This window comes from Salvelinus sp. IW2-2015, linkage group LG11 (assembly GCF_002910315.2).
Source record: "Salvelinus sp. IW2-2015 linkage group LG11, ASM291031v2, whole genome shotgun sequence".
NCBI lineage: Eukaryota > Metazoa > Chordata > Actinopteri > Salmoniformes > Salmonidae > Salvelinus > Salvelinus sp. IW2-2015.
The window spans coordinates 45,419,326-45,432,617 of NC_036851.1; the positions used below are offsets into that span (position 1 = coordinate 45,419,326).

General features: G+C 43.8%; 1 protein-coding gene across 1 annotated transcript in view; it reads right to left on the bottom strand.

Annotated features, from left to right (window-relative positions):
- LOC111970753 (copine-9-like) overlaps positions 1 to 13,292 on the bottom strand; it is a 75,584-nt gene that overhangs the window by 36,470 nt on the left and 25,822 nt on the right. The window contains exons 3-7 of the mRNA XM_023997513.2: positions 7,665 to 7,768; positions 3,359 to 3,463; positions 2,303 to 2,344; positions 1,308 to 1,383; positions 217 to 270 (exon numbers count right to left, since the gene is read on the bottom strand). Of these exons, the coding sequence (XP_023853281.2) occupies positions 217 to 270; positions 1,308 to 1,383; positions 2,303 to 2,344; positions 3,359 to 3,463; positions 7,665 to 7,768 (381 nt within the window). The remainder of the gene's footprint in view (positions 1 to 216; positions 271 to 1,307; positions 1,384 to 2,302; positions 2,345 to 3,358; positions 3,464 to 7,664; positions 7,769 to 13,292) is intronic.

Genomic DNA, 13,292 nt, shown 5'->3' on the forward strand with positions numbered 1-13,292 from the left:
TAGATAGCGAGAGAGAGAGAGGGAGTGCGCAGAGAAACAGGGTGATAGAGAGGGAGGGGGAAGAAAATAGATGGCAAAGCAAAACATTTACTGTATATGACATATCACATTGGCAATGAATCCTATCTATAAAACAAAGAATCCTATCAATAAAACAAAGAATCCTATCTATAAAACACTGACAGGTGGAGATGGGAAATCTCAACTGATACTCACTGTCCCTGAATTGACGTATTTCTTCTTCTTGCCTTTCTTTTTATGGTTTAGAACCTGAACAAAAACATGTAGGGAAGGGGAAATTATACAGATTGATACAGATGTCTTAGAAAAGAGGACTGGGTTTGATTTCACCATATCGTTCAGAGTATGTAGGTGTGGTACGGAAAGAAATTAGACCGAATCTAACATTATATATTATAAGAGATGGAAGACGGATGAAAAATAACTATTTTTATAGCGGGGATATGTGAGTGTAGTCGTAACATATAAATGGGAAAATCACAAAAATGCTTCACTGCTCATCTCATTATTAAAAATACAATATGACAAACAGTTGTTTATCTATTTCAGTTAGAGCTGTAATATAGGAAGCTGAGGATGTGTCCTTAAAGCTGCAATATGTAACTTTTTGGGCGACCCAACCAAATTCACATAGAAATGTGAGTTATAGATGTGAGTTATTTGTGTGGCAGGTAGCCTAGTGGTTAGAGCGTTGGACTTGTTAATCGAAAGGTTGCAAGATCGAATCCCCGAGCTGACAAGGTAAAAATCTGTCGTTCTGCCCCTGAACAAGGCCACTGTTCCTAGGCCGTCAAAGAATTTGTTCTTAACTGACTTGCCTAGTTAAATAAAAATAATGCTTTCTCATTGAAAGCAAGTCTAAGAAGCAGTAAAGGTGCACTATTTCTATGCTTCCCATTCTTAAGTTTTGTTTTTGCGTCTTTTACTTTTGGTTTTATGCACAAGCTTCAAACAACTGAAAATATATTAGATGGTACAATGACTCTCTAAAATATACCTGCTTGTTTTGTCACAAACTGAAATTAGGCAAACTATTCATATTTTTTTGCAACCAGGAAATGTTGGAGCAATTTCTGCATAGTGCACCTTTAAACAGTACAGTCAGTTGAAAATGTCCTACATAGAGAGACATAATATAAACCTTTTTATAAAAGCTCACCACTATGAGCAAAAATAAAAAAAATGTAAATGTATTTTTCAGTTGAAAACATTTTTCAACGTCTTGTGCTCACTAGGATACATGCTTAAGTGTTGCAGATTGTAAGTGTTCCCTGTTCTTTTTTTACCTCATAGACGTTGAACTGGCTCTGGCCTCTGGAGAATTCTCTGTAGCTGGTGGTGAACTCGCCAATGAAGTCATGACTGTGGGAATAGTTGCGAAAGTAACACCTGCAGCATCTGAAAGAGTACCATACTGAAGGAAACACCAATCGACATGTCCTATTTAAAGAGGAAGCCCCATCAGTAGCCACCATCAGTGAAGAAGGAAGGGAAAGAGGACAGAGAGATGGAGGGAGGCAGTCTACACTCCCATTCCCTTAATAAAAAAGAGGACAGAGATGGAGGAAGGAGGTCAACACTCATATTCCACTCATAAAGAAGAAGACGGAGAGGAAGGGAGAGAGGGAAGGAGATATGGAGGGAGGAGGTCAACACTCCTTTTCCCTTTCATAAAAAAGGGGACCGAGAGATGGAGTGAGGGGGTGAGGGGGAGAGAGGGAGGGAGAGATGGAGGGAGATGAAGGAAGAGAGATGGATGGAGATGAAGGTAGGGAGAGATGGAGGGAGGTCAACACTCACATTTCCCCCATAAAGAAGGAACAGAGAAATGGAGGGAGAGGGATGGAGGAAGAGAGAGATGAAGGGAGGGAGAGAGGAAAAGAGATATGGAGGGAGGAGGTCAGCACTCATATTCCCCCCATAAAGAAGGGGACAAAGAGATGGAGGGAGGGAGAGAGAGTGATATGAACACTCTCCATTCTGATATCACATCTGACTTTTTAAAGTTCCAGTCAGTGATTTGTGGTTGTGTGTGCTAACCCTAAACCGGAACCTTATGATATAGAGTCCCTCTTTTTGAGATTCCCCTCCAGAGAAAGAACGAGGGATGACATTTGAGGGAGATTTGGAGCGTCTGATGGTAAATGAAATGGATGAAGGATGAAACGAGAGGGGGTGGAAGAGAGAATAGAGAGAGATCGAGATGGAGGGAGGGATGGAGAGAGAGAGAGAATAGAGCGAGAGAGAGGGAGAGTAGAGAGAGAGAGAGAGAGAAAATTACCTTCCATTTCGGTCCCAATCATACACATCCACCTTGACCGTCCTGGAGAGAGGGAAGATAAGAGAGAAAGATGAGAATCACAGAGAGGTGTGTGTGTGTGTGTGCATGTGTGTGTGTGTGTGTGTGTGTGTGTGTGTGTGTGTGTGTGTGTGTGTGTGTGTGTGTGTGTGTGTGTGTGTGTGTGTGTGTGTATGTATGTGTGTGTGTGTGTGTGTGTATGCATGTGTGGGTGTGTGTCTGTGTGTGTTCCAAGTCAGTGATATATGAGGCATACAGTAGTTCACCCGCCAACTATGAAGAATTGTTCAAACATTATTCTCAAATGGTCACACAGATGCATTTTCACTCTCCTTAAAGGATTTTACCCAGTCAAATGTATTATGTAAATAGACAACAATATACTGTTCATTGAATTAATTTAATATAATATGATCAATTTGTATGAATCCCAATTCACAAGTATATCAAAAGCTGTATCCACTAGCAATACATTCCAAAGTAATAGTGTGTGTTTGTGTGCGGATGTGTGTGTGTTTGTGTGTGTTTGATAACCCGAGATAAACGAAACATTGTGGAACCTCCATGTTGGTCCCAATAACACCAGTGCTGGCCTCTGAGACAATATGGCCGACTGCTGGCATTATTCTGACCACCACAGAGCATTATGGGTACTGTAGTACATCATGCTACAGCAACATTCCATAGTCCTCAGTATTGAGGGAAGACAGGACTTAGTCCCACAGTCTTGCCAATGGCTCAGCTAGCAAGGTGCTGGCAACATCAGAGTTTGATTCTGGCATGGACCATACTGGAGAATATACTGCTGTAGCCTATTCTCATTTTTACATTGCTTGTTTTTTGTGTTCTGTACCAGCGCTTTGAGATTCTCTCTGTAATGGAAAGCACAATGAAATAAATAAATATTTATAATTTATTAGGTTGCATTGGAWGAAAGCTTCTGCTGAAATTCCACAAAATAGCTAATGTGGTCATCTCTTTGCCCTGGGGGCTAAGTGACTTTTGACCTATGCTGTTGGCTGTCTGTGTGTCACTCACCTATCATAGTCTCCGTTACAGAGGGCTCGTACGGGGATGGTGAAGGGCTGCCAAACAGGGTTCAGAGTATTCTTTATTACCTCTGTCTTATGGCAGATGGTGAACCTACAGTACACAGCAAACACAAGGAGCTCTGACTACAGATACTGTACAGGGATGGAAAGGTATTAACCACAAATACCAAAGAATATGGTTGTCACGACTTCTACCGAAGTCGATGCCTCTCCTTGTTCGGGCGGTGCTCGGCGGTCGACGTCACCGGTCTTCTAGCCATCATTGATCCATTTTTCATTTTCCATTGGTTTTGTCTTGTCTTCCTACACACCTGGTTCCAATCCCATTCATTACATGTTGTGTATTTAACCCTCTGTCTCCCCTCATGTCGTTGTCAGAGCTTGTTTGTTTTTCATGCTCATGATATTTGTATTGGTGCGCGACGGGTTCTCGTACCCACTTTTATTTTATTATGTACTATGGTTTTGGAGCTGTGCTTTTTACGTTATTAAACTACTCCAATTATACCAAGTTCGATTCTCCTGCGCCTGACTTCCCTGCCACCTATTCACACGACGTGACAGAATCTCTGACCAATATATGAAGTCAGCAGGAGAAGGTACCCCGGCCATGGAGGCGGAGGAGCGCGTCCAGGAGCATACGGAGAAGCTTTACCATCTGAGCGCTGCCATGAATCGCGTTGTCCAGAATATGACCGCTGGGAGAGACAGGGAGTTTTTCCAGCGCCTCCACCAGCACAACCGGGGTCTATCCTGAGCACCCCTTTCCTGCCTGAACCCAGTGGGATCCGTCTATCCATGCCACAGGGGTACGACGGAAGTGCTGCCAACTGCCAGGGTTTCCTCCTCCAACTAAGCCTTTATCTGGCCACGGTTCACCCAGCTCCATCGGACCGTGAGAAGAGTATCGCCCTCGTCTCGTGCCTCACCGGGAAAGCCCTGGAGTGGGCCAGCGCCGTGTGTGGAGAGGGAGATGCGGCGTTGGACCATTTTGAGGAATTCACCCGCCGTTTCCGGGCAGTATTCGACCACCCACCCGAGGGCAGAGCGGTGGGTGAGCGCCTCTACCATCTGAGGCACAAGACGAGGAGCGCCCAGGAGTTTGCCCTGGAGTTTAGGACCCTGGCTGCCGGCGCTGGATGGAGCAACAGGGCCCTGATCGACCATTACCGCTGCAGTCTACGCGAGGACGTCCGTCGGGAGCTGGCCTGCAGAGACACCACCCTCACCTTCGACCAGCTGGTGGACCTGTCCATCCTGCTGGACAACCTGCTGGCTACTCGTGGACGTCCAGATCGGGGTCTGGTGGTCCATCCTCCCGCACCCCCTCTCCGATACCCATGGAGCTGGGAGGGACGGTGCGCAGGGATACCGGAGGGGGTTCCCGCTCGTGCACCATATGTGGCCGCAGAGGTCACACTGCCGGTCGGTGCCGGGTTGGTTCCTCTGGGAATCGAGGCAGCAGGCAGGGCGCTCTGGCGTCACCCCAGGTGAGCAGGCACCATTCTCACCCAGAGCCCTCTGTTGCAAATATGTTTGTCTGTCACTTTTCCTGATTTTTCTCCACGTTCCCAGCATAAGGCACTAGTCGATTCAGGCCCGGCTGGGAATTTCATTAATAAAGCGTTAGCTCATAGTTTAGGGATCCCCATTGTTCCCGTGGATGTGTCCTTCCCCGTTCACGCCTTAGATAGTCGACCATTAGGGTTAGGGTTTATCAGGGAGGCCACCGCTCCTTTGAGTATGGTGACACAGGGGGGTCACACGGAAAAGATTAGTCTTTTCCTTATTGACTCTCCTGCGTATCCCGTGGTGCTGGGCCTACCCTGGTTAGCTTGTCATAACCCCACTGTTTCTTGGCCACAGAGGGCTCTCACGGGGTGGTCGCGAGAGTGCTCAGGGAGGTGTTTAGGGGTTTCCGTTGGTGCTACTACGGTGAAAAGTCCAGACCGGGTCTCCACCGTGCGCATTCCCCCAGAATATGCCGATTTGGCTCTCGTCTTCTGTAAAAAGAAGGCGACTCAATTACCACCCCATCGATGGGGGGATTGTGCGATAAATCTCCTGGTAGATGCTGCACTTCCCAGGAGTCACGTGTATCTCCTGTCGCAAGTGGAGACTGTGGCTATGGAGACATATGTCTCCGAATCCCTGCGTCAGGGGTATATTCYGTCCTCCACTTCACCCGTCTCCTCGTTTCTTTTTTGTGAAGAAGAAAGATGGAGGTCTGCGCCCGTGCATTGATTATCGATGTCTCAATCAAATCACGGTGAGGTACAGTTACCCGCTACCTCTTATCGCCATGGCGATTGAGTCAATGCACGGGGCGTGCTTCTTCACTAAACTGGATCTCAGGAGTGCGTACAACCTGGTGCGTATCCGGGAGGGAGACGAGTGGAAGACGGCATTTAGTACCACCTCAGGGCATTATGAGTACCTCGTCATGCCGTACGGGTTGATGAATGCTCCATCAGTCTTCCAATCCTTTGTAGACGAGATTTTCAGGGACCTGCACGGACAGGGTGTAGTGGTGTATATTGATGACATTCTGATGTACTCCGCTACACGCGCCGAGCATGTGTCCCTGGTGCGCAGAGTGCTTGGTCGCCTGTTGGAGCATGACCTGTACGTCAAGGTTGAGAAATGCCTGTTCTTCCAACAGTCCGTCTCCTTCCTAGGGCATCGTATTTCCATGTCAGGAGTGGAGATGGAGTGACCGCATTGCAGCTGTGCGTAATTGGCCGACTCCCAGGAGGTGCAGCGATTCTTAGGGTTTGCCAACTACTACCGGAGGTTTATCCGGGGTTTTGGTCAGGTAGCTGCTCCCATTACCTCACTGCTCAGGGGGGGGGGCCCGGTGCGCTTGCAGTGGTCAGTTGAGGCGAACGGGGCTTTTAGGCACTTGAAGGCTCTGTTTACCTCGGCTTCTGTGTTGGCTCATCCGGATCCCTCTTTGGCGTTCATAGTGGATGTGGACGAGTCCGAGGCTGGGATAGGAGCTGTGCTCTCTCAGCGCTCGGGTACGCCACCGAAGCTCCGCCCCTGTGCCTTCTTCTCTAAGAAGCTCAGTCCGGATGAGCGAAACTATGATGTGGGGGACCGGGAGCTGTTGGCTGTTGTCAGGGCTTTGAAGGCGTGGAGACATTGGCTTGAGGGGGCTAAACACCCCTTTCTCATCTGGTCTGACCACCGAAATCTGGAGTACATCCGGGAGGCGAGGAGACTGAATCCTCGTCAGGCAAGGTGGGCCATGTTTTTCACCCGTTTTGTGATTGCCCTCTCTTATAGACCAGGCTCCCAGAACGTTAAGGCAGACGCACTGTCCCAGCTGTATGACACAGAGGAGCGGCCCATGGATCAAACTCCCATACTCCCCGCCTCTTGCCTGGTGGCGCCGGTAGTGTGGGAGCTGGACACGGACATCGAGTGGGCGTCACGTGCAGATCCCGCTCCCCCTCAGTGTCCAGCTGGGCGTCTGTACGTTCCGTCTGCTGTCCGCGACCGGCTGATCTATTGGGCCCACACGTCATCCTGGGATCGGTCGGACGGTGCGCTATCTTAGTGGGAGGTACTGGTGAACCACTTTAGCTAAGGACGTGAGGGTTTTTGTTTCCTCCTGCTCAGTGTGCGCTCAGTGCAAGGCTCCTAGACACCTGCCCAGAGGTAAGTTACAACCCTTACCCACAACGGCCGTGGTCGCACCTGTCGGTGGATTTCCGAACCGATCTTCCACATTCACAGGGTAACACCACGATCCTGGGAGTGAACYAGGTATGTTATAGGTTACAGCTTCCCCCTGATTACCGCATTAACCCCTCGTTCCATGTGTCTCTCCTCAGGCCGGTATGTACTATGGTTTTGGAGCTGTGTTTTTTACGTTATTAAACTACTCCAATTATACCAAGTTCAATTCTCCTGCGCCTGACTTCCCTGCCACCTATACACACGACGTGACAATGGTGAACCAACATAAGTCATTCTATTTCTAAGGGTACAGTCGAATGGCCGTGGTCTGAGGGGCTTTCCCCCCGCTTCTAGTAATTATATTTGTATGGACCCGAAGAAAGTCCTGATGCCATTGATGGCAAACGAGACGCTAATTTTGAACGTCTATGAAGTGGGTACACAGCACACACAAAGCATAGAGGTATCAACSACAAACACCAAGAAAATGAAAGCGTTCTCTCCTATCAACATTTTGACAGATGTGATACATAACAGACGATGTGGGAATATAACTCATCTTGATACACACGCATGCCCACCACACAGACATAAACACACACACTCACGTTCCGTCTTCATTGCTGCGGTAGAAGACCAGGAAGGGGTCTGACTTGCCGAAGAAGTCTTTTTTGTCCAGCTTGTTGGCACACAACTGCATAGTGGCAATGTCCTGAAAGAAAAGTCTAAACATTAAACCAAGGTGGTTGTATTAATCGCCGCCAAAGGTGCTTCTACAAAGTTTTTACTCAGGGTGTGAATACTTACAGAGCATTCGGAAAGTATTCAGACCCCTTGACTTTTTCCAGCCTTATTCTAAACATGGATTAAAAAAATGACCCACCTCAATCTACACACAATACCCCATAATGACAAAGTAAAAACGGTTTCTAGATTTTTTTGCAATTTTTTTATTTATATAAAATAGTGAAATATAAAAATGTACATAAGTATTCAGACCCTTTACTCAGTACTTTGTTGAAGAACCTTTGTCAGCGATTACGACCTCGAGTCTTCTTGGGCATGATGCTTCAAGCATTTCTCCCATTCTTCTCTGCAGATCATCTAAAGCTCTGTCAGGTTGGATGAGGAGAGTCGCTGCTCAGCTATTTTCAGGTCTCTCCAGAGATGTTAGATCGGGTTCAAGTCTGGGCTGTGGTTGGGCCACTCAAGGACATTCAGAGACTTGTCCCAAAGCCACTCCTGCGTTGTCTTGGCTGTATGCTTAGGGTCACTGTCCTGTTGGAAGGTGAACCTTCGCCCCAGTTTGATGTCCTGAGCACTCTGGAGCAGGTTTCATCAAGGATCTCTCTGTACTTTGCTCCGTTTATATTTCTATCGATCCTGACTYGTCTCCCAGTCCCTGCCGCTGAAAAACATCCCCACAGCATGATGCTGCCATCACCATGCTTCACCGTAGGGATGGTGCCAGGATTCCTCCTGATGTGACGCTTGGCATTCAGGCCAAAGAGTTGGCCGGGTGGCCAGCTCTAGGAAGAGTCTTGGTGGTTCCAAACTTCTTTCAGTTAAGAATGATGGAGGCCACTGTGTTCTTGGGGCCCTTCAATGCTGCAGAAATGTTTTGGTACCCTTCCCCAGATCTGTGCCTCGACACAATCCTGTCTCTGACATGCACTGTCAACTGAAGGGAACCCATATAGACAGGTGTGTGCTTTCCCAAATCATATCCAATCAAGTTGTAGAAACATCTCAAGGATGATCAATGGAAACAGGATGCACCTGAGCTCAATTTCGAGTCTCATAGCAAAGGGTCTGAATATTTATAAGGTTTTTCTGTTTTTGATTTTAATACATTTGCAAAAATTTCCCCCAAAATATTTTAACATATTCAAATATAAAGATGTTGCTTTTAACTATTTTTACAACCAAGTGTTTATGATAAAGGTTGATTCTTGTTTGGAAATGGTTTAGGGGTTGACAGGTTGGATTCAGCAACAAGTCAATGCACTTTCTATCACAGTACTATAGCCCTTTTCTGCAGTCAAATCACCAAATCGCCCTCTAGTGGCCTCAAGGGTGGAATATTATTCATATTTTTCTTAATTTGATAATAATAAACATTATTTTGAAAAACTTGCAGAAAATCAGGTGTTTCTATGTCAAACGTTTTTGTTATTTCAGTCTTCTGTGATGTATATAAAGCGTAATTTTGGGATACAACCTCAAATTGAATACATTTCAACTCTATATCTGACATGGTACAGGTGTCTTCTTTTTTTAAAGCCCATTAGTAACCATGTAATAAGATAAAGAGTACCAATAAATGTAATGGTAAAAGTCACTGAAAATTTTAAGCTGAAGCTGCATTAAGTAACCTTTTGGGCGACCCGACCAAAGCATATAGAAATGTGAGTTATAGATCTGTCATTCTCATTGAAAGCAAGTCTAAGTAGCGGAAGATATGTTCCGTGTGTGCTATTTCTATGCTTTTCATTCTTAAGTTTTGTTTTTGCATCTTTTACTTTCAGTTTTGTACACCGGTGTDCAAATAAGCTGAAAATAATATAGTTTTGGTTATTGAAAAMACATTTCACAGCGGTTTAGACGGTACAATAAATTCTCTACACTGCTTGTTTTGCCACTAACTGAAATTAGGCAAACTATTAGAATTTTAGCAATCAGGAAATGTCGGAGCGATTTCTGCATATTGCACCGTTAACAAGTATGCTGTTAACATCCATATTCATCATATTTCACAGGGAAACCTCTGAGAAAGCCAAAACAAAAGACTCTACCGAGGTGGAGCAGCTCAACCATATACATAGAATAGATAGAACTAGAACATCACAGAACATTGACTTGAATGGGTATTACCGTTTTAGTAACTACTTTTTTAAGCCCGACATCCTGTGGAAATCACACCTTTCGGAGATCTGGGCGAGGTAGCAGAGTAAACACAACATTTCATCTAGCACGCAGCATGCCCCTTTCTCTGTCTGTAATGAACGATACACTTTACTATATTCTCTATGTTTGATGATACAGAACTCAACTATGTATTCACAAGTTTTCAGAGCCCTATCACGATACCCCCAATAGAGATGGAATGAGAATAATACTTCATCTCAATGGGTATTCCTCTGTTTTCTCCTCATTCATTAGACAAATCATTTCCAGGAAGTCAAACTGTGTGTGTGTGTGTGTGTGTGTGTGTGTGTGTGTGTGTGTGTGTGAGTGAGAGAGACATAATAACGGAACATGACCTGTCTCTAATTATTCACCCACCTAGAAAAAGAGGAAAACATTTGAGATGGAGAGATAAATAATTCATGAATGAGTGGAATCGTCACTGTCGTTGTTCACTGTCTGGATGTATATTTATTCCAATATTGTTGTCTGCATTACCTGACAGAATGGTGATCTTTCACTGCTTGTGTCCCAAATGGCACCCTATTCCTTACATAGTGGGGCCCAAAGGGTTCTGGTCACAATAAGTTTGCTATGTAGGTAATAGGATCCTTTTGGGACAATGCCACGATTTTATATTCTGTCATGACGCTGAATGCATCTAGCCTAAAGTACAGATATGACCTAATAGAGATATGATCTAGCCTAAAGTACAGATATGACCTTAACAGAGATATGATCTAGCCTAAAGCACAAATATGACCTGTAGAGATATGTTCTAGTAGATATATGATCAAGTAGAGATATGAACTAGTATAGATATGATCTGGTAAAGATATGAACTAGTAAAGATATGTTCTAGTAGAGATATGACCTAGTATACATTTACATTTACATTTAAGTCATTTAGCAGACGTCTTATAGATATGATCTAGTAGAGATATGACCTAATAAAGATATGAACTATTAGATATATGACCTAGTATAGATATGATCTAGTAGAGATATGACCTAGTAAAGATATGAACTAGTAGAGATATGACCTAGTATAGATATGATCTAGTAGAGATCTGTCTTAGTATAGATATGATCTAGTACAGATATGTCTAAAGTAGAGATATGATCTAGTAGAGATATGACCTAGCATAAAGTACAGATATGATATAGTAGAGATATGAGCGAGTATGAGCTGTTTCTGTACAGCACTTTGAGATATCAGCTGATGTACGAAGGGCTATATAAATAAAGTTGATTTGATTTGAGTACAGATATGAGCTAGCCTAAAGTACAGATATGACCTAGTATAGATATGATCTAGTATAGATATGATCTAGTATAGATAGATATGACCTAGCAGAGATAGGGTCTAACCTAAAGTAGAGATATGACCTAGTCTAAAGTAGAGTTATGACCTAATCTAAAGTAGAGATATGACCTAGTAGATATATCACCTAGTCTAAAGTAGAGTAGGACCTAGTAGATATATCACCTAGTCTAAAGTAGAGATATACCTAGTAGATATATGACATAGTCTAAAGTAGAGATATGACCTAGTAGATATATGACCTAGTCTAAAGTAGAGATATGACCTAGTCTAAAGTAGAGATATGACCTAGCCTAAAGTAGAGATTTGACCTAGCCTAAAGTAGAGTTATTACCTAGCCATAAGTACAGATATGACCTAGCCTAAATACAGAATTGACCTCCTAAAGTACAGATTTGACCTAGTCTAAAGTACGTTATGACCTAGCCTAAAGTAGAGATATGACCTAGCCTAAAGTAGAGATATGACCTAGCCTAAAGCAGAGTTATGACCTAGCCTAAAGCAGAGTTGAACCTAGCTAAAGTACCGTATGACCTAGTCTAAAGTAGAGATATGACCTAGCCTAAAGTAGAGATATGACCTAGTCTAAAGTAGAGATATGACCTAGCCTAAAGCAGAGTTATGACCTAGCCTAAAGTAGAGATTTGACCTAGCCAAAGTAGAGTTATTACCTAGCCTAAAGTAGAGATATGACCTAGCCTAAAGTAGAGATATGACCTAGCCTAAAGCAGAGTTATGACCTAGCCTAAAGTAGAGATATGACCTAGCCTAAAGTAGAGATATGACCTAGCCTAAAGTAGAGATATGACTAGCCTAAAGCAGAGTTATACCTAGCCTAAAGCAGAGTTATGACCTAGCCTAAAGTAGAGATATGACTAGCCTAAAGTAGAGTTTGACACTAGCCTAAAGTAGAGATATGACCTAGCCTAAAGTAGAGTTGTGACCTAGCCTAAAGTAGAGATATGACCTAGCCTAAAGTAGAGTTATTACCTAGCCTAAAGTAGAGTTATTACCTAGCCTAAAGTAGAGTTATTACCTAGCCTAAAGTAGAGTTATTACCTAGCCTAAAGTAGAGTTGTGACCTAGCCTAAAGTAGAGTTGTGACCTAGCCTAAAGTAGAGTTGTGACCTAGGCTAAAGTAAAGATACAGTATGGCCTAGTCTAAAGTAGAAATATGACCTAGTAGAGATGTGACCTGTGATTGTCTTGCTCTGTGTTCCCTTTTTATTTTTTCCATCTCAAATCTTTGTGTGTGTATGTGTTAATTCTTCTATCCTTGTGGGAACCTAAAGTCCCCACAAGGATAGTAAAACAAGGAAAAATCTCCCTCGTGGCGACATTTCCCACATCCCCATGAGGACAAAGACTATTTTAAGCTYAGGGATTAGGTTTAGGGTTACAATTAGGGGTAGGGTTAGAATTAGGGTTAGGGTAAGGGGTTAGTGGTTAGGGTTAAGAGTTAAGAGTCAAGTTTAGGTTTAGGTTAGGTGTTAAGGTTAGGGTTAGAGTTAGTGTTAGGTTCAGGGGTTAGGGGAAATAGGATTTTGAATGGAAATCAATTTTATGTCCCCACGAGGATAGAAGAACAAACAGTTTTGAAAAAAGTACCCAACTGTCATACTTGAATAAAAGCAAAGAAACCTTCGTAGAAAATGGCTAGTAAAAGTGAAAGTCACCCAGTAAAATACTACTTAAAAAAAAAAGTTAAAGTCYAAAAGTATTTGGTCTGAAATATACTTAAGTATCAAAAGTAAAAGTACAATTATAAATCGTTTCATATTCCTTACATTAAGCAAATCAGAAGGCACCATTTTCACGTTATTTTAATGTACGGATAGCCAGTGGCACACCAACACTCAGACATAATTTACAAACGAAGCATGTGTGTTTAGTGAGTCTGCCAGATCAGAGGCAGTAGGATGACCAGGGATGTTCTCTTGATAAGTGAGTGAATTGGACCATTTTCCTGTCCTGCTAAGCATTCAAAGCATTCTTTTTTGGTGTC